Source organism: Protopterus annectens, chromosome 8.part1 (genome assembly GCF_019279795.1).
Source record: "Protopterus annectens isolate FY-2018-M chromosome 8.part1, PAN1.0, whole genome shotgun sequence".
NCBI lineage: Eukaryota > Metazoa > Chordata > Ceratodontiformes > Protopteridae > Protopterus > Protopterus annectens.
Window position 1 is genome coordinate 242,231,959 of NC_056742.1, and position 26,749 is coordinate 242,258,707.

The 26,749-nt window shown below is 38.0% G+C and overlaps 1 protein-coding gene across 1 annotated transcript in view; it reads right to left on the bottom strand.

Moving 5' to 3' along the window:
• PHAF1 (phagosome assembly factor 1) overlaps positions 1 to 26,749 on the bottom strand; it is a 1,784,739-nt gene that overhangs the window by 207,468 nt on the left and 1,550,522 nt on the right. The window contains exon 14 of the mRNA XM_044081838.1: positions 2,850 to 2,908. Coding sequence (XP_043937773.1) covers positions 2,850 to 2,908 — 59 coding nt within the window. The remainder of the gene's footprint in view (positions 1 to 2,849; positions 2,909 to 26,749) is intronic.

Sequence of the window (26,749 nt, forward strand, 5' to 3'; positions counted from 1 at the left end):
AGGTGCAAATTCTTGTTGACAAAAGAGAAATCTAAGAGATTCCACTGAACCAAAAAGGCTTAGAGAGAGAGAGAGAGAGAGAGTGTGTGTTTGTGTACTCAATACAACAAATCACCATAGGCTTATTCTGGATCTCATCAGACTAAACAAATCCTCTCACATGAAAACCTTTCACATGATCACAGTGCAGCTCATGCTTCCTTGTCTATCTGAAAGAAACTGGATGTGTTGTCTTGTCCTCAGAGATGCTTACCTTCACATAAAGAGAGACAAGAAGACAAGGATGTTTCCATTTCTGGGAGAGAGACCATGACTACCACTTCTAGACTCTTTCCTTTGGCCTGACTCCAGCCCTCCGGAGTTTTTATGAAATGCATGTTGGTTGTTGCACTCTATCTCAGGCTGTAGGGATTCAGGACAGGAATCCAAGATCCTGCCTTATATGGACAACTGGCTCCTTGCTGCAATTACAAAAGATACTCCAGTTCAATGCTGAATCATGCAAAATTGTGCTTGTTTTCACTCTAGATATTCATATTAATGGGGTGATTTCTGGATACAACCATTTGGGCATTTTAGCATGATAACATGATCTAATCTTGCAGGAAATATCATCAATAAACTCTTCTCTGAACACTTGCTTCAGTGTCCTAAGACTTATGCCATCATCAATCTTCATGATACTTCATGCCATGTTCCACATAAAGAGTCCTGCAACGGACCTTTCAAGTTCAATCATCTTAGCATTTGGGCACTTTTTTCATCTTACCGGAACTTCTAAAGTATGGTGTTTTCATCCAACATTCTGGTTGGATTCAATATACATTTTTAAAGGAAACTGATTCCAAAAACAGGGCCTTTCAACAGGTAGACTGTCCAGGGAACTGGAACACATCATGAGGTCATGAATGCATATCAATGTCATGGAGATGAGAACAGTGCTCTTATCCCTTTTGGCCTTTCAGTGTTCTTTTCCAAAGGAATTACCTTCGCAATCAGTCAGAAAACACTGATGTAGTCTGGTGCAAAGGGGAAAGGTATCACCCTCTGCCCGGAAGCCATGATGGTGTGCTGGTTGGGTGATCAAGTTCCATTGCTTTCTAGTGGTGATGTATATCCCAGGAGAGGCCAGGTCACTAGTAAACTGGCTGAGTGTGAACAGTGATCATTCAGTAGCCAAGACCTTCTTTATTACTATGAACCTCAGTGTGCCACCCCTTCTTCTCACAAATCAGTGCAACAACTCCCAACTATTTTTTCCTAAACCCACATATGGAAAGAGAAGCCACAGATGCAATAGCCCAACAGTAGAACATTTATTTCCTTTGATGATGGGATTCATTCAAAGGACTAGAATATCCAAAGCCAAACTGGTTCTCATAACCCCCTTTTGGTTCATGCAGAAATGGTTCCCTCCTCGCCATTTGTATGTTAAAAGTCTCAAATACTGCAACACTACAGAGGTTTCCACTGTCTTGTCTTTTATCAAGCCTCATCTGGACCATCATTCTTTAAAACTCACCACTTATCTTCTCCAGTTCCAGTGGTATCCAAGTGAACAAGCTTTTACGAAAGAGTTGTTGTTGTATCTTTCGGCTTTTCCCAGTTAGGGGTCGCCACAGCGGAACTCCAATCCGCTAATGATTGGCAACAGATTTTTACGTACCGAGTTGCCAGCCCAGACGTACAACCTTCAACGAAGGTACACCCATTCACGCATGTCTCCACACAGAAGACGCTTTAGCTGAGAATCGAACGGGACGTCTTGCTGTGAGGCGACAACGCTACCGCAGCACCACCACCGCAGTATCGCTTTTACGAAGAGTAATTTCCATTATCACTACATCCCACTGACCATTCAACTACAAAAAGCTATGCCATAGTAAATGGAGTGCATGAATCATTCTAGGCAAATAAGGGTGTGACACATTTTCTGTATCTACTTCATTAGTACTTTCCTGTCTGTAGTCTAACTCCAGTCTTAATTATTCCTCCATCAGGCTTCATTTGGCATTCATGATTAACATCTGTTCTCCTGCTTCTTTTAAAGGGTTGCATCTGCAAGGTCTTATGCTCTCAGATCTCATCTTTTATTCAATATACTTTTTGCCTTGATGCATACTAATATAGATAGATAGATAGACAGATAAGCATGATAAAAAGTTTACCATTATGTGGACAAAGATAGATCTCAATATTCAATAACAAAGTTAGAAATCTACATTCAACAGCAGGGACATTAACTACTAAAGTGGCTATAATGGGGACCAAAACAAACCATTCCATCCAACATGGCCATTTCTATTTATTATTAACCATTTACTAAGATGGTGTGTGACTGCAGTGCCTAAGTCACTGACAGTTCTGTTGAAAACTTTACTTTCCACAGGTTTCCATGTGCCACTAATTTAAGACCCACAAATTAGGACTGAATGCTAAATACCTGACCCACTGAGGATAATCTCCTGCAAGAATACAGAGGTGAGAAGGAACAGACTGGTCTTTTTTATACAACAGAGCAATAAATCATATGGCTGAACTGATGATGTAGAATGCAAGAGATGCATCTCAGAACTACTAACCCATTCAAATCAGAAAACTAAACCAAATTTACACAGTAAAATCAAACTCACTTTATGACAATCACGTTTAGCAACACTGCATCAATTTACTTTAAAGGCAGAGAAGCTGTCAGCACAAAAAATATATATATATATATATATATATATATATATATATATATATATATAAAGAATCTTCTAAAGCTAAAACATACTAATGAAGATGATGAAAAAGCATATTCTTTAAATGCCAAGAAGAGCTTGTCAGCCAGAAAAAAAGTGAATTACCTGTGAAGCACCACAGGTTTTTCTGGTGGGTGTCCAAGCAGCTCCTGAATCATATCCCACTGAAAAAAAAGTGAAATTGTTAAGATACAGAATCAGCAGCAATTAAATCAAAGTGGCATGCCTATTTCCAATTACATTTTCCTAAAACTATTTTTTCATACCAATTATAAATTAAAGTCTGAAAAAGCTACACTGCTTTGTTCTTTATGGTGTTCTTACTACTTCTGCCTCTCAACCACAACAAATCAACAGTTTCCCAGTGAAAGTAATACAGGAAAGGATCTCTCATTTCCTAGACAAAGCAAGTTTACAAAATTCTACTGCTAAAGAGGTGGGAGATGTTAACTACATCGTGAAGTGACATCAAAGAAGTCTTGATTTGCATGATTCCCAGTTAAATGCCTAATAGTTTGGAATCACAAGCAGGGGTTATCCAACTTTTTTGGTTCAGGGGCCACATATCATACCAAACAAGATTTTGGAGGACCACATTACCTTTCTAGAGTACATCTGCTTTATATACCTACCATCGAAAAATCAACTAAAAAAGAAAGAAACTCCAAAACTTTTAAAACAAAAAAGCGAGCAAAAAACCGGGGCAGCAGATAAAATCACACTTATTTATTTAGCGCTTTTGGAAAAGCTAGTACCTTTCCTTCTTCAGATATGTTACAAACCAATTAAGCAAGCTTTTATAACATTGAACAAGACTGATTAAATTAATTAAATTGAAGCAATCAAGCACCATTAAATTTAAAAGATTACTATCCATTAAAAAGTTGTTTGTATATGATATGTATGGTGAATACCACAAACTAAACCGGGTTGAAGCTATTTTTTACACATTCACAATGATCAGAAATAATAAGATGTCACTATGTGTTAACAACAATAAAAATACTACCTAATTCATGTTTATCAGAAAGGCTGTACATCTGCTTAGAATGTAAACATTCATCTAACAAACTATTTAAATATAAACAACCTAAACCGACGTACTATAAGCACTGGTAGAAAAATATATCTAATTACACTTTTCAAGAAGCAGGGCAAAAACATTAGTGCTACCTCCAAAAAATGCAATGACCATATATTTAAAAATACAATAATCCTATATTTAAAAATAAACTTTAGATGAAATTTATTTCTAAACCTTTACCAATTATTTTATATAATTATTTTTTATGTAGAATCAAAACATTAATTCAACTAAAACATAAATCCAAAAATAAATCCACCCTTATGGGTTGAAACCGAATTATCTTTTCAGGGCCAGATATTTCAAAACACATTTTAAAGACACAGACTCATTTAGTCCTGGTGGAGCATAAGCTGCCGTTCTAATTTGCCAACATAATTCTTGCATTTCCAAATTGAGTTGCCAAGGGCCACCCCTAGGGTCCACCAGAACTTGATGTAGTATGGCAAATTTAAAACTAAATGAGTCCGTGTCTTTAAAATGTATTTTGAAATAGATGAATGTTTACATTCTAAGCAGATGTACAGCCTTTCTGATAAACATGAATTAGGTAGTATCTTTATTGTTGTTAACACATAGTGACATATTATAATTTCTGATCATTGTGAATGTGTAAAAAATAGCTTCAACCCAGTTTAGTTTATGGTATTCACCATACATATCATATACAAACAACTTTTTAATGGATAGTAATCTTTTAAATTTAATGGTGCTTGATTGCTTCAATTTAATTAATTTAATCAGTCTTGTTCAATGTTATAAAAGCTTGCTTAATTGGTTTGTAACATATCTGAAGAAGGAAAGGTACTAGCTTTTCCGAAAACGCTAAATAAATAAGTGTGATTTTATCTGCTGCCCCGTTTTTTTGCTCGCTTTTTTGTTATATACCTACCATAACAAAAGCAGGATGCCACCTTGGTCAAGAACAGATGACATGACAGTGGTGGTTTCAGATACATTGTTTTTATTCTTGCCATGATAGTAAGCATTTAGCTTACAACTAAAAACTTTAGAGCATTAACCAAATCGTGTCCTTACCATAACAGTGCAAATGCACACAAAAAATATTTTGTAAGTAACAAAGTCACAACTATAAAAATCCTGGTGAAATTTATCAAAAAACTACAACATGTTAAAAGATAAGCAACAAAAGTAATTATCTAAAATTATCATATGCCTAGCATTAATTGCAGTTAGTGGAATGTCTGGCATTGCTTGCCCTTGCACAAACTAAAGTGGACAGAGAAGTTCCAATCACAGATGTGCATTTGTGATAACAGATCTAGATTTACTTTTCATAGCCTTTCTTCAGGAGAAGAACTGGTCACAGCAGAATTTGTTGTAAAAAAGTACAGTAAATCTCATAGCATGTCCTGTGAGATTTGAGAATATTTCTTTAGTAACTTAATGACTATAGAAATACAAATAAGTGTTCTCTGTCAAAATTCTCTTTAAGTCACTACTGTTTTGCTTGTCAGTGAGTTCTAACAGCATGGAGTCAGAAACCATACAGGGATTAGCATTACCCAGGTCTGCAAAAACGTTAATCTCATTCCAGTGTTTTCAGAAGTCCTCTAACCTGCATTTGCATTCTTCAATGAGCATGAGTAGTAAGGAACAATATTTTAAGTTAAATGTATCAGCAGCCTCCTCAATTCTCCCGTCCCCCACCGGCAAGAAGAAGAAAGTTGTCAGGGAGTCACTGGATGTCAGGAATACTCTTTTGCCTCAGCCATCAATAGGTGGCGACTCTGTGGCCAGATTTGGTTCCTCAGACCACTCATTTTCCCCCAGTTCCTCTGTTGTAACACACACAGCCATAAGGCCAGAGGATAAACATGTCCTTTGTGGTTGTAGGGTTGTCCTCTGTGGGAAAGGGAGAACTACTGCTGTTGGTCTCGGGGAAATGGGGCAATTGAAGGTCTACTGGGATACTGGGAAAGGGAGTCTGAGTCACGGGATAGCCTGACCTGCTTTGAGTCTGTCCTTTTTCAAGGAATTTTCCAGAAAAAAAGAAAAAATGTCTTTACCTGTTTCAATGGACAGAGAAGATTTATTCGGATTTGCTAGGGAATTAATTTCTTTTTCTTTTCTGAAAAAGAAATAGGTAAAGAAGAGTCTGTTCTCTTTCTCAGAGTTTCAGTCAGAAAAGCAGGGACTGGAGGGAAAATTATGCTTCAGGACTTTCCTCTCAACCTAAAAATTCTGAGGAAAGTATTGCTTCAAAGTTCCCTCCAGAAGACCTTTCTTTTTCTAAAACTTTATGTAAAATGAAAGAGTTTTTTCAATGGGATCAGAATGAAATTTTTAATGCCCAGCAAATGTACTAAATTTGTTACAAATGAATATTCACAAAAAGAATACTTCCAAAAACAAACAAACTTGGTAAAACTGAAAACAATAAAGCTGGCAGCAATAAGGAGATAAAACTGTTTTAATGTAAGCGCTTTCGGCTCAGACCTTTCCGAGCCTTCTTCAGACAAAGCGCTTACATTAAAACAGTTTTATCTCCTTATTGCTGCCAGCTTTATTGTTTTCAGTTTTACAAATGAATATTCCACAGCTTGCACGTGTCCCTCCTGTTTAAATGCTTCAGATTATGTTTACCTGAAAACTTGTACTTGACCTGCTCCTAGGAAGTCTGTCAGGCTATACATTTATTTATTTTTATTTTATTTTACATTTGTTAACCAGGATAGTCTGACTGGACACAGGTCCATTTACAGCGGAGGCCTTGGGAGAAAAGCTCCACAATTAGATTAACAGCAACATGGTAATATAAAATCATATAACAGTGATAACTGAGATAACTACAGACATAAAAAGTCTCCTACAATCCAGTCTAAACAACAAACAATACATCAGCAGTAAGTGAGTAAATTTACAAAGATAGAGTCTCCTACAAAGCTTTAACATTGATTAGTGAGATAAGATAAAAGAATAAAAAAATCATATGATTAGACTTGACATATTATACAATTTCAAGTGGACAGTAAGATACCTAATTGTAGCATATATACAGTAGAGATAGCAGGAAGGAAGGTGTAAAGTGTGCTGAGATTGTGAGCTTCATGTGATGCATGGACATAGCCATGTATTCATAAGATGTGATTTGAGAGCATTTTTGAAATGTGTGTTAATGGGGGCAGAGATCAGAGAAGGGGTGAGGTTATTCCAGGATCTAGCTATTGCATGAGAAAAAGAGCGTTCCCTGAGTTCTTGGTAGCTTTAGAGATGCAGAGGAGGGATTTTTCAGTAGATCGGAGAGGACGATTAGTTCTGTATGAAGAGAGTAACTGGCTTAGTGCTGGGGTTAAATACATGTTTCATTTACATGGTTATACATGTTTCATCAGGCTCAAAAACTTTTCTAACCCTAAAGCAGACCCTGCAGGGATTTCCCAATCCAAAACTACTTCTGCTAGACAAATAGCTAATGCTAATCCCATTCCCTCTAACAAGGATAGGAAAGCTTTTGACAAATTTGGGAAGAAAGTTTATCCTTCTGCCATTTTAACATTCAGAATTTTAAACTGCCAGGCTCATGCATTGAAAGTGTTTACTTCTTCCTTTTGAGAACTGAAAAAGCTAACTGTTAATCTTCCTTCTTCTGAGGTAAACAATTCTTTGAATGTCTCTCCTGTATCTGCTTCTCGTGTAATTAATCATGCCTTAAAGTGTTATTAAGGTGCTGCTGATAATGGTCTCCAGGGCTACTATATTTGGGTTAGTCATGAGAACATTTGTATGATTATATTTTCAGAATTTTTTGAAGATATTAAAACTGAAATTTTAAATTCTCCAGTGACAAGGAAATTCTGTTTGGGTCTTCTGCAGCTGAGGTGCTTAACAGGTTTGATGACAGGGGAAAGCTGATTCCAAGGATGACACAAATCTTCAAACCTTTTTTCCAAGGCAAATACATTTCCACCTCAGCTCCCTTTTTCAAGAAGAAATTCAAGAAACAAGGTGACAACAAACAGGTTTTAAAAATGATAAGGTGGCGCTAAAAAGAAATGGAGAGCCTCTCAAAATCAAGGACAGTCAAAAAGTCAGAATAAATATTTTCCTCTTGAGGCTCATCCCCCCCCCCCTCCCCAACCACACACAGGCAATCTCTCCCTCTCTCTGAGTCTACAGTGGCACAAGACTGTTTCAGACAAACGGGTTCTGAAAGGCATTTAAAAGAGGTGCAACTGGCAGTGTGAGTCCTTCCTCCTTTTCTTGAGATTCCATCTTGCCCAGTAATCCAAATATTCCATTTCCTCCAGTTCTGGAACAAATATTAATCTCAAGGAATCACAGAACCAGTGCCCACCTGTTAGATGAGCAAATGATTTTATTCAAGGATTTTTCTGATGCCAAAGAAAGAAGGGACTTGGAGGCCTGTGCTAGACTTTTCCTTTTCCAATCTTTTTGTCAAGGTCCCAAAGTTCATAATGTTATCCCGTCAGACCATACTACTTCTTGCCCATTTACTAGCTTTCATGGTAAAGCTAGACTTCAACAGATGACAACCATCACATTCTTACTGGCAAACATTTTAGATTTTTCTTAACAGTTTATGTATCTGGTTTACAGAATCAATTCTCTGCCTTACCCTTTGGACTATCTGCGACTTCAAAGGATTTACAAAGTGTCTGGCTCCAGTAATTGCTTATTGCACACTTCAAGGCATTGGTATCTTTCCATATTTGTATGATTGTCTTATACTTGCAGACTAGTGTTCAGAATCTTCTACTAAGTCTGGGTTTTCAAGTGAAAGTACAGAAATTTATTCTAATCCCTTCAAACAGAATAGTTCTCTTGAGAAGTCTGTTAGAACTGGTCCTGAAAAGACATGAGACAAACCAAAAAACAAACTGATAATCCACAAAATCCGACTAATAACTGTAAGCCAAGGAACTTGTAAATAAAATACAAATTTATTCATATCGAATGAAGCGCTTTTCGTTGGCACAAATGTGTCAACTTCTTCAGATTCAAAACAGTTTTGTGAAATACACACCACTTAAAACAACTTACTCTTGTCATGTGATCAGCATCAGCTGGTGCTGCTGCTCTAGAGCCTGCTCATGTTTAAAGTGATATTACATATAAAAAGCAGTAATAAAACACATTGTGCACGCCAGTACAACGTTCAACAGACTGATAAAACCTAATCTAAGCTAAGCAGATTAACTATGCTTAGCAGTCAGAAGAGCCTTTCTTCCTCCACACAAAAGAGACATTTTAGAAGTTCTCCCTGAGTTTTTCCAATCAAAATCCGATATCTGCTAGGGAATTTCTCAGGATTCTGGGGTCCATGTCTATGATTCTTCTGATTATCCAGACTTCAGATGAGAAAAATTCAGTGTTACTTTACATATCAGAGTTTACCTCGAGTCAGTCTACCAACTCTACCTGTCTTTTTTTCCAGTACCCAAAAACAAGCTAGAAAAATTCTTCATAGGTTGGATGTAGACAAAACTCAGTCCTTAAGGAAAGCTGATCAGTTGTTGCTCTCCTACGATGGAAAGGGGAAAGAACAACTAGTGTCAAACTAGACAATTTCATCATGGCTGTCTCATGCTGTTTCTTTTTGCTATTCTGACACTAACAATCCATTTCCATGTAGGACTATGGACAATTCCCCCAGGGCTATGGCTTCTGCTGTGGCTTTCTGGAAATGGGTGGACTCTAGAAATATTCTAAAAGTAGCAACTTGGTCCACTATGCATACTTTTACAAAGCACTACAAATTGGATTATGTTTCCAGGTCCAGGACAAGCTTTGTAAGGACCATTCTACTGGAACTCCTAGATTCTTAATTTCTTTCTCCTCCCTTTTTTGTATCAAAGCTACCATAATCTACCCAAACAGCATAGATAGGCTATTGCAACAGTGATCTACTACTGAACATAGTATAGATGTACAAGTAAACTTACATAACAATAGACGTTCTAATAGATCACTGTTGCAGTAGCCGTCTCCTCTTTCCATCCCTCATTTTGCAGTAGTTGTGTTGCACTCTCACAGTGAGGTTATCTTTAAGGAGGCAGGTGAGAGTGTGTTGAGACTTCCTCTTCCGATATCCACAGCTCATCAAAGTTCTCTACAGCATGCACTCAGGGACATATAAATTGTTTTCAGGCACACTGTCATGTCTTGTGCTAGGCTAGCAGGGTGAGTTAATATGCTCTCACCACTTTGATCCCCCTGCTCTAGACTTTTTTAGGTTTTGCTTGCTGAAAGATAAACTTCTTCACTTGGAAAGACTCGCAGTGAAATTGGCCTGCTGATGCTGAACTGAGATGTTGTCCAGACTCGGAAGAGTAATAAACACCTACTACTGAAGGCTTTATCGCATCAGCTGACACAGTAAACCCATATCTTTTAGATAAATTCAAAGGCCCTCTTAAGTAGAAGACTGCTACTGAGTCTTGACAAAATCATTATTGAAACAAGTACTTAGTGGAATAGGCTTTGTTAGAAGTGGTTTTAAATGGATGGTTAGCCAGCTGGTGATAAAAGACAGGTAGCAAAACACATGCATAAGGACTGCTTAATCAGCTTTTGGAAAAATGCAGGTTAGTTATAAAAAAACACTTAACTTGAGGACCAAATGTGATTCTCTAAAGAAAAGGCCTGCAGCTCAGAAATCCTGTGAGCCACCAAAAATAGTGACTTTCAACAGATGAATTTTAGAGTCACTAAACCACGCCATTCTAAATGGAAAGTATAAAGCCTATCAGAAATGGCTTCTTCAAAGGGAGGCAAAAGTGAAAAACCACTGTTAAGTAACTGCCAGTGATGGAAAATAGTTATGTCCTTCACAAGGATGTGATTTACCTTGACTTTAAACTGGTACCCAAGATCACCTGAAAACGAATTAACTAAATGGTGGCACAGAGCACTTCTCCACCCAGATAGAGAACATCCACTTGGCAGAGTATATCTGGTAAGTGGAAAACTTTTTGTTAGCTTCAGTCACATATGAAAGTCCTGCTGAAAGATCCAGTGAGAGAAAAGGATCTGATGAACAATCCATACCTTGAGATGGACAAATTGTTACTAAAACAGACCACCTCAAGGCCCTATATATCTCTGTATTCTGTCTTCTACAAGCTGTTGACGGGAGAGATATGGCTGGCATACAAGCACTGTCAGACCCCACTCTGACAGACCTCCTGCATATCTGCAAAACAAACAGCACCAGAATTACCCATTCTAAAGACTTAAACCTTGCCTGTGATATAAATAAATAGGACTTGCTGGAGAGAGAGAGGTATGTATATCCCAGAAACTACCCCTTCTTTGAAACAGGCTCCCCATCCATGTGAAGCAGAGTTCCCTCCCTAACCCAATTCAAGTGCAACTTGGACAATTGGATGGGGAACAGGAAATTCATCCCTGGTTTAGCATCTGTGTCTCTAATGGACACAGGAAGCTTGTAAATAGTTAATCTACCAGGCCCCTACTTGTAAATGTTTCACCTCCCAAGCCCCTGCTTACAGTTATCAAGGGTACCAGAACTTGTCAGAGATTTGGGATGCATGGCTAGGCTTAAAAAGGCTGTTGTTGTCATTAGCCTAGTAAACAACACCTATGAACCTATAAAACTGAAGAGGAAATCATCTCATTATGGGAAAATTTCCTATACTTCCAGGGACCAGAGGGCATGAAACCACTGTCTCACTGCCTTCTTGATAGGGGCAAAGAAATTAGCTTTAGTCTTTCTCTTTACAATTTACCAAAAGGTGTAGAACCAGACTAAAAGGTAAAATGCTTACAGTAATCTTCTCTGCAATCAGAGGGAGAATTCATCAACCATGAACTCATAGTTTCCTTGTAGAAATAAACAGAATGAGGGGACCACATTTTCATGTGAGGCAAAACAAACCAGTCTCTAAAGTGGAACCCTCCCAAATAATCCTAACCACAGAGGTATACCTTACCCTGTAGTTCAGAAGGTTGTTAAAATAGCAACTGAGGAAGACTATCAGCATATAGTAGGCTTACATCAACTCTCTGCATATGGGGACAAACTTAAGCTACCCTCTTTGTTCACATACTGCTCACTATGACCTGTTTGCCTGATGGAAATAAGGGATATAAAGGGGTAAAGGTTTGATCCCCATTCCTGAGCATGGAGGGTAGGAAGGAAATGTTACCATCAGCTCCAAGCAGTTTATGAGATGATGTCTTACATCATTATCCTTCACCTCCTCTACTATAGCCTGGTTCAGAAGCTACCTATCTGACAGGCAACAATCAGTCCAGTGGAAAGGAACTTTGTCTACACAACTTCCAGCCACCATAGTAGTCTCACAGGGCTCTATAGTGGGCCCGCTATTTTTCTCTATTTTCACAAACAACCTCAATAGCTCTACAAAACATGCCACACTCATACAATATGCTGATGATTCAACCCTGATCTGCTCCGCCTCATCTCCCACCACCCTACATACACTCACTCAAGATACCTTTAACTCAGTAGAAAAATGGATATCAGGTATCCAACTAATTCAAAATCCCAAAAAGACAAAACTGCTACTATTTACCCCTAACAGATAAAAAAAAACATCCTTTACCATAACATCTAAAGATGGCACCAACATCTCCCCTTCTAACCACACCAAACTTCTGGGCATTGATATAGACAATCTCCAATTTGATGTTCACATCTCACATACCATAAAACTGGTACACAAAAAACTAGGCTCCCTATACAGGCATAAGTCCTTTCTCTCACAAAAAGCAAGAGTCACTCTCGCACAAAGCCACCTCCTCTCAACTCTATTATATGCAGCACCAATCTTTACCCAAATCACACAATGTGACCTAGACAAACTAGAATCATGCTACAATAAACCAGCCAAGTTTGCTACTAACACAACCTATAGAACCCATCACTGTGCTGCACTAAAAGAACTAAAATGGCTTGAGCTACCACAGCTACTAAACTATCACCAGCTGGGCACAGCCTACAATATTCTCAAATATCCTGAAAAAAAAACCTCATTATCCAATCTACTTACTGTCTATACTGCAAACCGGTACCTAAGATCCAGTGAAAAATCTCTACTCTCCATCACCAAGGCTAACAATAACGCAGGGAAAGTGCTCTACTCTCACACCATTGCCAGAAATTGGAACTCTCTTCCCCTATCCATGTCCACTGCCCCCTCCACATCCATATTCAAAAACTCACTGAAATCGCACCTTTTTAGTACCTCGTTATGCCCTTGTATCACATAACCCTACCCATACTACTATTGACTCCCCAAACTCCTCTCTGATCACATGCTGGATCTCTGATCCCCTGTAGGCTTGGTCATCTGAAAGGGTACTTTTAACTGTAGAATCTTACTTGATAAATTTTCTTCTCTTACCAATGTATAACTGACATTGTCTTTTTACCTATGTTCTGTATCTTCTTTTACCTGGAGTGTTTTATTAATTTCTTGTTATATTACTATGCTCAGCATACATGATGTAACCTGTTTTGTGTATTATGCTGGATGTACTGTATTTGTATAACATGATGCTTGAGCTTTTCTCCCCGGGCCTCCGCTGAAAATGGACCTGGTCCAGTCGGAATTTCCCGGTTAACAAATGTAAAATAAATAAATAAATAATGTCTTTCCTGGTTCAAAGAAGGAACTCAAATGGGCTGCTCAACACACCAGCTCAGCAGTAAAAGTCAGATGCTCTGATGGGTCTGGTTACACAAGTCCCTGAGAGTTTAATTATTATTAACACACTGTCAACTTGATACCAGGTGCAATGTTTTCTTCCACAGGTATGTGAAAGAAACTGTGAAGACAGTGGCTGCCATAAGATCCAAAAACTGCGCTCTCTTCTGTAATATTACCCAGTCACCAACACTTCCTGTGTCCCATTTCGGCATGGCAAAAATAAATAATGAAAAGTACCCAACTCTGAAAAAACAAAAGGCAATCCTCTGTGATGATACTAGAAAGAACTTTTCCTAGTTTATGGTGACTTCCAGAACCTGCATCCAGAGAAGGAACAGACAAGGGCCATTACTGGGAAGGTTCCTCAAATGTAGCATCAAGGACCATTCATACAGGTAACAAAAACAAGAAGTTTCCTCTTTTGCTAGGCCATGAAATCACCTCCCATACTCCTCTTACTCTCAGTCAAGGGACAGAAGTAAGATCGTTAACTAGTTGAGAGATGAGCTCATAGGTCATGAGATGTGGAAAATCATCCTTGAGCCTTTTCAATGACTGGTTTTCTAATCCCTTATCTTCTCCCATTTGCCTGACAGTACCACAAGAGGTTAAGAACCCTCTCATCAGTTCATGTGATGACCACACCCCACAGCCACACTCTTCTGGCCAATGATACTGCCTTAACTTTCTAACCTGGTACAACAGCACTAAAATGCAAGCACCTGTTACAGAGTCTAGCATCACGTGCCTCACACAGGCAACACATGACAGGGTTGGCACAGGTCACACCTTCTGATGACTGCAGAGACAGTTAAAAGTTTTGTGCTCTTTAAGTAGTGATTATCATAACATTCCAATGATGCACACTAGGATCAACATCCAAAGAGTGTGAGGGGCACAAAAAACTAAGGGAGTTGAAGGATTGAAATGCATTCTCCTAGCTCAACAAGTGATCCTCTTTCCCCTTTGTTATTTGCATTATATTTAGAACCACTGGCAAAGAAAATAAGAGACACAGAAATTCAAGGATATAACTGGTATGGTAGTCAAGAAAAGCTGGGTCTATTTGCAGATTATATTATTTTATACCTGACAAAAAAAAAAAAAAGAGAGAGTCACATTACAGTGCTGTATGCAATAAAAATGATTCTGGTGTGGATGCTTAGGATATGTGGGAAGAGACTAAACAAAAGATAATACAAAAACTGAGAAAATGGAACTTTTGTTATAAGGATATGGATAGCAAGATACAAGCAGTCAAAATGTTTTTAATCTCTTTAATCTTATACACAGGTCAGGCATATTTGTATCAACCAGAAGACAACTTTTGGACAGCAATTAATAAAGAGCTGAACAACTTTATCTGTGAGGGGAAGACAGCAAGAGTCAAGTGGGATACAATGATTTTTCCAGTAGAATAGGGCGGGATTGGGATTACCACATTTGAAGGGGTACTTCATAGCTACACAGTTAAAGCTCCTGTATATAGTACAAGCAGAAAACAATAATTCAAAGTGGAAAGGGATGATGTTGAAACAGGGAGTAAGCTCGAGAAACAAAGACTGGGATTTTGGATGCAGGTCTTTAAGGAGAATAACAATAATCATACAGAATATTATATCTATAAAGTAGCAGAAAAGAACTAAGCCAAGGCAGGAATGAAGAAAGGAGATTCTGCCAATAGGGATGACTGCAATTAGAGATGCAGACAACAGGCAAGAGGGGGCTGGAATTTACTGGAGAAAAATGGCAAAGGAACCAAGGTATTGGGAACAAATAACTAGAGAGGGAAAAGTAATAGACTGGGAAGATGCCAAGAATGTATTTGGACTGCAGGTTAGAGATTGCCTTCCCCTATCAAGGATTGATAAAGTATATGCAAAAAGAAAGAAACGGGGGTCCTAAAGCACTAGTATAATTTTTAGTAGAATCTAGAACAGAAGCTGCCATTAAAAAAGGAATAATTCATACAGGATATAAAATACTGCATGATAACTATAAGAATCAATCAGAGGAGGTTAGAAAGGATTGGGAAGTGAGACTGGATAACAATTCACAAAGAAACAATGGGAGGATATATGTACGTCTCCCAAACATGCAAAAAAAAAAAATCTAGCAGATTTAGGATTTTTGCTTGGAAATGTTTACATAAATATTTGTATACCCCAAACAGACTCTAGATAATTTTTCCTCAGGTAGACAGCAAATTTTTGACGGGCAAGAAAGAGGCACTTGGGAACATATTTTCTGGCAGTGGGGTGGGTTGGCAGATTTTAAGAATTCCCTGCAGGATGCACTGTTGGAAATGCTGGGTGGGTGGTTTGGTGTGACGAGCGAGATGATTTTTCTGAGCTGTGATACAGAATCGGAATTGCCTAGACATGGTAAGGCCTTGCTGTGACTAATTATGGTGGCTGCCAAAAAAGTAATTACTAGAAAATGCAAATCAAAATCTAAACCAACTACATTAGAAGTAGTGAATATAGTAACAGAGATAACACAACTGGAAGTGAGATCTTTAGAAAAGGGTAGGAGAAAACTACATAGGAAAAATGGGAATTGTGGGAACAATACACACAGGGAAGGAATGAGGTTTAAAAGAAGGCAGGACTTAAATGAGCTATGCAATGTCTGACTTAAAATGATTGGGAAGATAAGTGATGTATAATGTTTGCAACTGGGATTGTGTTGGTGTGGTTTGCTTTCATTTATATAAATGTAAGATTGTTTATGCCGTAAGTGATGGTTTAATAAAGATGTTCCTTGTTTTTAAAAAAGGGGCAGGAATTGAATAATTTATGCAATGTTCCTTAGGTTATATGGTATATAGCAATATATGTGAAGTACAACATTAGTCCATGTTAATTTGTTAATACAGTTTGATTACTTTTGTATAAATGTAAATTTGCCTATGTCACAAGTGATAATTCAATAAAGGTTAAAAAAAAAAGTGGTGTCATCATATGCACTGGCAGGAGGAAACTTGGCTTTAATAGTGCATGGAAGCTAGACAAATTTCAGAAATGTGAAAAACTGAAACCTGTGAATTACTCACCGCACAGTTTTCAAAACTGTATTACAGGTCTGTTTTACAACTTACACTTTTGTATAAGAAAAGAAAGGTAGCACATATACTGCACCTTAGCCTTTCATGACAACGAACTTCCTTAGTAAAAGGAGACCTTACTACAAGCCTTCATTCATGCTAAGAGGGCTACTAGATGCCAGTCTGAACTTGCATGAATGTAGTATATAGTACCAAAACTGTCCCACACAACTAGTTCCAAAAGCAAAAGATAAATAGGGAAAACAGTAATCGCAGGATTCCCTTGAGCTTCAGTAAGCCACAGCAGTCCACTCTGTATAAAAACACAGCAATCTTTTATTCACATCATAAACTGCAAAGGATTAAGCGTTTTCATCTACTGCACCACAGACTTCATCAGAATCAATTAGTAAAGGTCCTTGTCTGATATTTATATCCTTTTCTAACTAATAAAATCATTCATTATCAGCAAATTCCTCATCATTTTAAAGCAACAATGTCAAACTGTCATGTGTAGATATCAATACTTAAACAGTACTAAAGTAAAGTACTAATGTATTATAAACTATATGTATATATAAATATATCTTGTTCATAAAAAATATGCTTAAAAAACAAAAAAACTGATAATAAAATATATATGTAACATGCTTATAAAAATATCAAATGACAACTTGAAACTTAACCAATACAAAAATATATAGGTCTGTGACATTTCCATGACAAATAAACTCACAAATGTATGTTTCCTTTTTACTGTCTTAGTTCCAATACTGGTGTATATACACACATATATATACATACCCACACACACACTATATTGATATATATACATGTGTGTGTGTGTGTGTGTGTGCATACACACACACATATATAGATATATATATATATATAGATATATATATATATATATATATATATATATACACACACACACACACACAAACACACAGACACACACACACACATATACATACATACATATATGGATCTACTTTGGAAGCCTGAACTTTCAAAACTTCGAACTTCATATAGTCAACACCATAACATCGAAGATTTGAATGTTTGAAACTTCAATAAAAAATATTTTTTTTTTACGTTTATGCAGTAGGGCAAACCTCTTGCACTCCTACACCCCCTGCTAATTAAATATACCAACTCTGAGATCGCACTACAGTGAAGAGAATGGTAAATTTCCCGTTTCATGCTGTATGGCAATTTCCATTTAAACCATTCGAAGTTTCAAAACTTCGATCTTATGGTCTCAACATATGAAGTTCGAAGTTTTGAAACTTCAAGCTTCCAACGTAGACCCATATGCACATATATATATATATATATATATATATATGGTTCCCCTTTAGAAGGTCGAATGGCTGAAATCTCGAAATTCATACGGTCGAGACCATATGCGTAAAATTTCAGAAGCTTGACCTTCTGAATGGGGATCAGCATACAGGGCAGACTGGGAGATTTCCCTTTCTGTGCTGTAGTGTAATCTCAGAGTTAAAATAAATAAGTAGCTGGGGGTGTGGGGGATGCAGGGGGGCTTGCCCCCTGCAGAAACATTGTTTTGTTGGTTTGTTTTTGGTTCCCTTTCAGAAGGTCGAGCTTCTGAAATATGGCTTCGCCATATAAATTTCGAGATTTCAGCTGTTTGACCTTCTAAAGGGAACTATACATATATATAGTCACAGCTTCCTCCAAATACTTAATTTGACTCAATAAAAATAATGAATAAAATCATGAATAATCATAAAACTCCATTGAATTATCTATAAATATTGAATGATAAAAAGTGCATTTACATTAACATTGTAAAATTAGTTTAAGAACACATGAAATGTTACAGTTCTCATTGAGGCCATCTAGCCTAAATGCATCTAAATTCAACTGCCATAAATCAATACCCATAAAACAAAAAATTACACAAAGCAATGTACACCACTGACTTTGAATCATAATGTTGTATTTTTATTCCTAACTATAAAGGAATTTCCAGTTCTCATCACTTTACACATGTTGCAGCATCCACATTTAAATGAACCTCTAGGTCTTATGTGACCATAAGTGTTAGAAGTATGCTGTAAAAGTTCTTTCAAATTATTACTTCTCCTGTAAATTACATTAACTTGTCAATCAAGTTAACGGAATTAATAACTAGTGGCCAGTTTTTAAGATAATGGCCCAAATTCCTGTTGAATTCAAGTTAAATTGAGTTATAAAACTTAAGGAAAAGTTTCTCTGCTGATTTAGTAAGCATTATCATTAGTAGACCTACCTACATTAGATTGATCAAGTAGTGGTTTATACAACCCTTTTGTTCTTTAGTGTCAACTTCATTTATAAGCCCTTTTATAAACATACCTTTCAAAATTGGCACTCAGCTTTAAACACATCCTACCTGCACGCACCAGTTGTCCTTTGACAATAGATTTTTCTGCCTAGGTGGATGTAGACTAGTGTAGTGCAGGAAAGAGTTGCAGTACGTCTGTTTCCTGAAAATGCCAGACAAATAAATCTCTTCATCTACTTCTTTAGTTAGTCTCACGTCCAAGTAGTCTGTTTCTATTGTTGAAAACCTATAAGTAAATTTTAACCATTGTGTAGAATTGTTCAAATAGTCTACAAAAGTTTTGCTTCAACTTCATTCCCTTTAAAAGGATAAATATGTCAAAACCTAGTGTAATATTTTATCTTCTGCATTACAGTTTCATTAGATAGTATATAAAGGTTTTCCCAAAGGCTACAAACAGGTTAGCCACACTGGCTCCATGGCTATTCCACATTTTTGTAAATAGAATTTATGTTCAAAACAAAAAGTTTGATGACAGTACTATGCTCAACAGTTCTGTTACAACATCAATCTCCACTTGTGGTGCATTTAAAGTTTAAGAAGCAGTTGAATCCATTCAACTGCCTCATTGTGAGGATGGATGTATATAAATCAATGACATCCACAGTCAAAAAGTTACACTCAAGGTCAAACTTAATACTGTTGATATCACGTAAGAAAGACCAGGAGTCTTTGCAAATAGTAGGTATTTTCTTTACATATTTTGATAGAATACTATCTATCAATTTTGAACAGGGAAGACCTACCATCTACATATTATTTTGTGGGTTTAATGCATAATTTTTTACAATGTTAATGTAAATGCACTAGTAAGAATATTTTTATGTTGTTTTTTATCATTCAATATTTATAGATAATTCAATGGAGTTTTATGATTATTCATGATTTTATTCATTATTTTTATTGAGTCAAATTAGTGCAGGAAGTGCAATTATTTGTCACTTCCTGTTAACTGAGTATTTGAACAGACCAGTTTAGCTGTTTTACTTGTCTTCTTCTGCGGAAGCTGACTATCTGGACATCAGGTTGCCTGTTTCTACACATTTTTACAAGTTTGTTTGCTCATTTTTGACTGTTTATACATATATATATATATATATATATATATATATATATATATATATACACACATTTTATATATATATATATATATATATATATATATATATATATATATATATATATATATATATATATATATTATATATACATACACACAAAGCAAAGGATAAAACGGAGACACAGACAAATCATTCAGTAAAAACTGCAAGAAATACTCAGCCAAGCTAGAGTTTTCACTGTGTGATACCCGTGTTTCTGAAGTAAAGCCATACTATTTACTTATGCTGTGCTGACAAGGACAATAAAAAGGCCAAATCATGCATGTTCACAGCTACTGAGTTTTTTTTTTTTTTTTGTCCTGAATGCAACCATCATCATCAACCCTTTTTTGCCATTTTCTACATGGGGTCAGGGTATCATGTAAACTGCCACCATCTCTTTTGACTCAATGCCACACTCTTGTCTTCTTTGACATTCATGCCTGACTGTCGCAGATCTTGTCTCAAACAATCCATCCAAATCTTTGCTGGACACCCTCATCTCCTCTTACCTTCTTCCTGTCTGTCCCAAATCTTCTTTAATAGATTGTCTTCTGCTTTTCTGCACATGTGCCCGAACCACCGTAATCTGTTCTCTTTGATCTTTTCTGCAACTGGAACTACTTTGGCTTCTGCTCTTATGTCTCCATTTCTTTACCTGTTCCACAGTGTGTACCCTACCACCCATCTCAGGCACTTAATTTCCATCACCTCTAGCTTCGTCATCTGCTCTGCCTTTACTGCCCAGGTTTCTTTCCCATACAGTAGTACTGGTTACACCACTGTTTTATACACCTTACTTTTCAGCTTCTTTGGCATTCTCCTCTCATACACTACACCGAACACACTATGCCGGCTGACTGCTGCATCCCTTCTTCTCAACCACCCTTCCAGATACTTTAAAGATGTTAACCTGTTCTACTATCCTTCCTCAATTCTCAGCTTCTTCTTATTTCTTCAATTTGCTGCCATTACCACTGTCTTTATCTATACTTAATTTCATCCCATGTGCCTTCAGCTTTGCATTCCATTCCCCTATCCTTTGCTAAAGTTCTTGATCCGAGTCTGTTGTAAAGCAACATTGTCTGCATACAGCAACCTTGTTTATCTGTCCCCTCTGACCTGTTTGCTAATGCATTCTATCACCAGTATGAACAACAGTGAGCTCAGAGCTGAATCCTGATGCACACCCACTCCCACTGGGATCCCCTCTGTGAGACCGAACACTGTTTGTACTTGAGTTATTTGATCTTTGTACACACCCTGCACTAATTCTACCAATGTTTCTGGGACTACGAACCACCCCATTACTGCCCAAATAAGCTTTCTTGGGACCTTGTCATACGCTTTCTCCAAGTCTACAAATACCCACTTGCACTCTTACGTCACCTCTAGCTTCTTCTCAACTATTTGTCTCACAGCAAACATTGGGTCAGTTGTGCTGCATCCTGATCTGATTCCAAACTGCTCATCTCCCATCTTACTTTCTACTGTTCTGCATATTCGTTTATCAATCACCCTCTCCAGAATTTTCATTCAATGTGGCAGGAGTCTGATACCTCGGTATTGCCCACAGTTGCTGATGTCCCCTTTGCTCCTGTACACTGGTATGAGTATGCTTATTCTCCAGTCATCTGGGATATGCCTTTCTCTCCACACTGCTATGAGTACCCTCAGGAGCCATTTCTCCTCTATCTCATCCAGCATCTTTATCATATCTAATGTGACCTCATCTGAGCCTGCTGCTTTCCTGACTTAATTTTCCTTAGTGCTGTTCTTAGTTCTTCTAGGGTGAGCTCCTCTTCTTCTCTCATCATAGGCTGTATCTGAGGCAGTACAGCATCTGTGGGGTTTTCTTCATTCAGAAGCTGCTGTAAGTGCTTATTCCATCTGCCTTTAATCACTTGTGGACTGGTGAGCTTGTTGTTTCTGGCATCCCTTATGAACGGTGTCTATCTTCTTTAAGTCTCTCTCTCTGCCTTGCAACCTGATGCAGTTTCTTTGTGCCACCTACTGAACTTACTTCCCAGAAGCTGGTAGAGTGCCTCTTGATGCCCTGTTCTTTGCTATTTCAACTCCTTTCTTACTCTCTTTCTTAGCCAACCAATATTTCTTCCTAATCTGGATCATCGTTCCTATCTCCCACTTTCTCCTGCACTCTTTTCTTTTGATGACTTCCTGGACTTCTGCATTCCACCACCAGTTTTCCCTGTGTACCTTATTTCCATACCTCGCTCAGCCACATAACTGTTCTGTAGTCCTCACACATGCTGTTTTGAGGTGCTGCCATTCTTCTGCAACCCCATCCATTTCCTCCTCTTCTTGGGGTGCTACAGCCTTGAGTAATTCCTTGAACTTTCTCTCTAGTCAACTTCCATGTCTTCAGCCTGGTCTCTGTTGACCTTAGAGCCTTCTCTGACCACTGCTTGCAGCTAATTGTGGCAACCAGTGGTTTATGCTGTGGGATGACTGCTTCACTGGGGATAACTTTGCAATCGCTAATTCTATCCCAGCGCCCCTTCCTTACTAGGTGGAAGTCTATCTTGTCTTGTATGATGGCCAGTCTTGTATGTGATCTTGTGATTGCTTCTCTTTCTGAACCATGTGTTGGCTACTATTAAGCCAACTGCCAGACAGAAGTCTAGAATGGCCTCTCCTTTACTCCTGTTGCTCCACCCATGTGGACCCAAGGCAGTTCTCATATCCTTTTCTGTCTGTCCAGATATGTGCATTCAGGTCAACCATTATCAACACCAATTAATATTGTCCTGCTATGCTAGTAAGTCCTGCAACTGCTGTCTGAATGTAATCTTCTACACTGGGGCATAGACTGAGATTACGGATATTGTCCTATAATTAGGCTGGAGCCTGACTGCCTAAGTCTGTCACTAATTCTGATGACATCCCTCATTGTCTACTGAAGCCTATCTCTCACCACAATTCTCACACCATTTTAGTCTGTCCTTTTCCTGGGTAGTAGAATCTGGATCCCAACAGGATGTCTATCCTCCTCTGTACCACCATGTCATCCATTTCCAGCCTCCGTCCTGTCAGTGAACCTACACTGAGTGTAGCAAGTCTTAGTTCATGTTTGGCAGGTTGATTGGTTTTATGTCCAGCTTTCGCTCAACAGAGTGATCCCAGGTAACCAAGGTTGGGCAACTGGACACCAGCTGGCTAGTAGCTTATCGACCCAGGGCTGTTGGGCTTTATGGTGGGCACACACTGGCCAACAGGGACACATACACCCCTTCCACCATTAACTTGGGTCCCTGGCGTAAGTCAGAGTAGGCCAGGTCTTCAATCCACTTATCACTGGCAAATACCCATGGCCATTTAGCAACATTAATCAACATGACCGAATCACCTAGACCCAGAATTTTACATCATCAAATGGCTAGCCCCACCATGGTGTGCAGTCTGTGATCCATGTTCTCCTGTCGTGAGGAAACTGTGCACCACAGTAAATGCTCAATGGGGTTGATTTATACAACTCTTCCCCTTATAGAGCACCATGTAGAGTCTGTGGTGCTGCCATAGCTCCATTGGTGAGTTTGAGATGGAAAACACAGCATGTTTTTTAAAGGTGGGTGGGAAGAACCCCACAGAGACACAAGAAGAACATGCAAAGTCTAAACAGGCATTGGTCAGACCTTGTGCGTGGGGAGGCAAAGACCATAACTATTATGCCAATTGGCCTGAATATAACCATAAAGACTTAAAAAGTTAAAAGTCATGAACATTCAGAAGCCATGTAGCTGAAACACTTGATGTCCTTAAGGGTTTATTTGCATATATCAAACGGGACTCCATTACAAGAGGTTTAAGTTATTACACAGTGAAAACTCCAGCTTGGCTGAGTTTTTCTTGCAGTTTTTTACCAAATGGTTTATCTGTATGTCCTTTTCGCCCTTTGGTTTGGATGTTAGTTGGGATATTTTGCAGGCAACTTAATATGTAAGGGCATAAGCTGGGTTTAAAGACCCTGTGTTTCCGAAGTATAGCAAAACTATCCACTTATGCTGTGCTGACGAGGTCAATAAAAAGGCCAAAACATGCAACTCCACAGCTAGTGGGTGTAGATTAATGTGTGTATTGTACTTAGTCAGCCACTCATAGCCGGCCTTAGGTATAGGCCAACTAGGCAGCCGCTTAGGGTGCTGGTCTAGCAAGGGCACTTTTCCAATATTTATTTGGTGTAGTTAGACCAGGATGGAAGCACCAGGTGGTGTGGGAAGGGCACCATGGAGCCTTTTTGCCTAGGGCACCAGTTGACCCAAGGCCGGTCCTGCAGTCACAGTAGCTAAATAGCATGTGCATATAAGTTACTGAAAATGTGCAAGATCAGTGCCATTTTGTATAGTCAGTCACAGTAATTGCAGGCATGAATGGAGATGCATATGCGAATGTGTTTGAAGTAATCAGTCAGTCATTTAGCTTAAGTATATGTTCCAGTTACAGCTCCTGATGGGTTTGTCTACAATAAACAAACTTAACCCATCACGGTGTCTCATCTGAATACAAGAGACACGCAACAGTGTCTGAATGGGACCTGAAGTTGAAGCAACTCACAAACTATGAGGCACCCAGTTAGAAGTGGAGGAATACACAGAAGCCAACTCACAAAGAGGTCAGTGGTTTTTCAAAGGTACTTAAACTTGTTGAAATGATTTTTCAGTTGCCGAATAAGTGGCAAAGCATTTAAAATGTTCAAAATAATTACAGAGAAAAACAATATGTCCGAAATTGTGACATGCTGATAAAAGTATTTGAAATAAATACAAAAGTGTTAGAAATAATTTCCAAAGTGTTCAAATGTACAAAAAGGCCAAAACAACCAAAATATTTTTCTATGCACTACTTTTTTGCATTAACTAAAACTTTTCAAAGTATCTAAAGTGTCCGGACTGCTCGCAGTATCAAGGTGAAGCCTTTTCAGAGAGACTGTTGTGCATTTGAGCATAATTACAACTACCTAGTCTATGCTTATATTTAAACAAATTTTGTTGTTATGGCAGAGGGATTTCGTAGACCTGGACCACTGTTTGAAAATAGTACTGCTAAGAATTAGCAAGTGTTTAAGGAAGAATATCTTTTCATACAGGCTGCATTTTCTGATAAAAACACGCATACAAAACATTCATACTTCTTAATTTAGCTGGCTCGGAAGCCACTGAGAAGGAATGTTTCACTTGTGTATGCACCTGCCATGTATGCAGGGGAGGGGAAGAACTGACATACTGTGATACAGGATGAAATGATGATCCTGAGTGCTTAAAACTTAAATTTAGAGAAATGTGTAACCCTCAAATGAATTTTATAATGGAAAGGCACATGTTTTACACAAGAAATCAAATGCCTGGTGGAACTATAGCAGCATATATTACCAGTTTAAGAAATAAAGCTAAAATGTGCAGATATGGCGATCTGAGAGATATGTTGATAAATGACAGGCTTGTGTGTGGTGTTAATAACAATGCAGTGTGAAAGATTTTGTTTCAAGACAGTGATTTAACTTTGAGCAAAGCAACTGACTGACATTTGTCAGATATATATGCTTACAGAAAAACCTATGAACATGCTTATGAATGACAAAAACATGCATGCAGTGTCTGCCAGTGCGAATGTTGATACTGTACAACATAAAGCTAAGATGAAAAAGAAATATAAACTGAATGGGGCCACAACACTCAACCTCATTGCTAACTGTCATAACTGTAGAGGCAGTCATGAACCTAAACGAGAGAAGTGCTTAGCTTTTGGTCAGCCATGTCATAAATGTAAAAAAAAGTGGAATCATTTCAAAAGGCTTTGCAAGTGAAGTGGCACATACTTTTATTAAAAGAGAGCAGATGAAGAAACAAATAGATCAGATAGAGAGCTGTGAGCACATTTTCTATGTTGATGGTGTCTCTGTGATTAATGAAACAGTTAACACAGTATATTATCGGCTGGCAGCAAAGGGCGAAATATTTTGTACTGTTTGGATTAATGGGAAACCTGTAGAGCTTAAAGTAGACACTGCATCCAAGTGCAGCAATATATCAGCACAAATGTTTGCCAAAGTAAAAACTGGTGAGAAACTTGATTCAGCAAAGTGTGCAAAACTAGTTACTTATAGTGGTGAGGAGATTCAAACTGATGGCGCTGCAGTTTTCACATAACATTCTGCTGAGAACAGCTATGACTTGCAATTTTACATAGTCAAAAGACACGTGCAGTCACTGTTAGGCCTTAAGGACAGTTTGAGAATGGGACTGATTTCATTTAATAAAGAGGTCCACTATATAAGTCTGAACAACCACAAAAGTTTTATACAGAATATTTTTAGTGAATATGCTGATATTTTCAAAGACAAGCTTGGCAAACTTCCAGTCACATATTCCATGAAGTTATACCATGAAGTAAGCCCAGTTGTCAGACCAGCAAAGAAGGTTCCAGTAGCAATTCAGAGCAAAGTAAAAGCAGAGCTTCACAAAATGGTGAATTTAGATGTCCTTACTCCAATAAAAGAACAGAATGAATGGGTATCTTCCATGGTTGTAGCTCATAAGAAAAGTATAAATGATATTCGAATATGTACTGATCTGAGAGATTTATAAAAAGCTCTTAAATGTCCTCATCATCAGATGCGCACAGTAGTAGTAGTAGCTGCTCTTATGCCAAATACCACTGTTTTTTTCTGTCTTAGATGCAAAAAGTTAATTTTGACAGATTTCGCTGGATCACAAATCTTCAC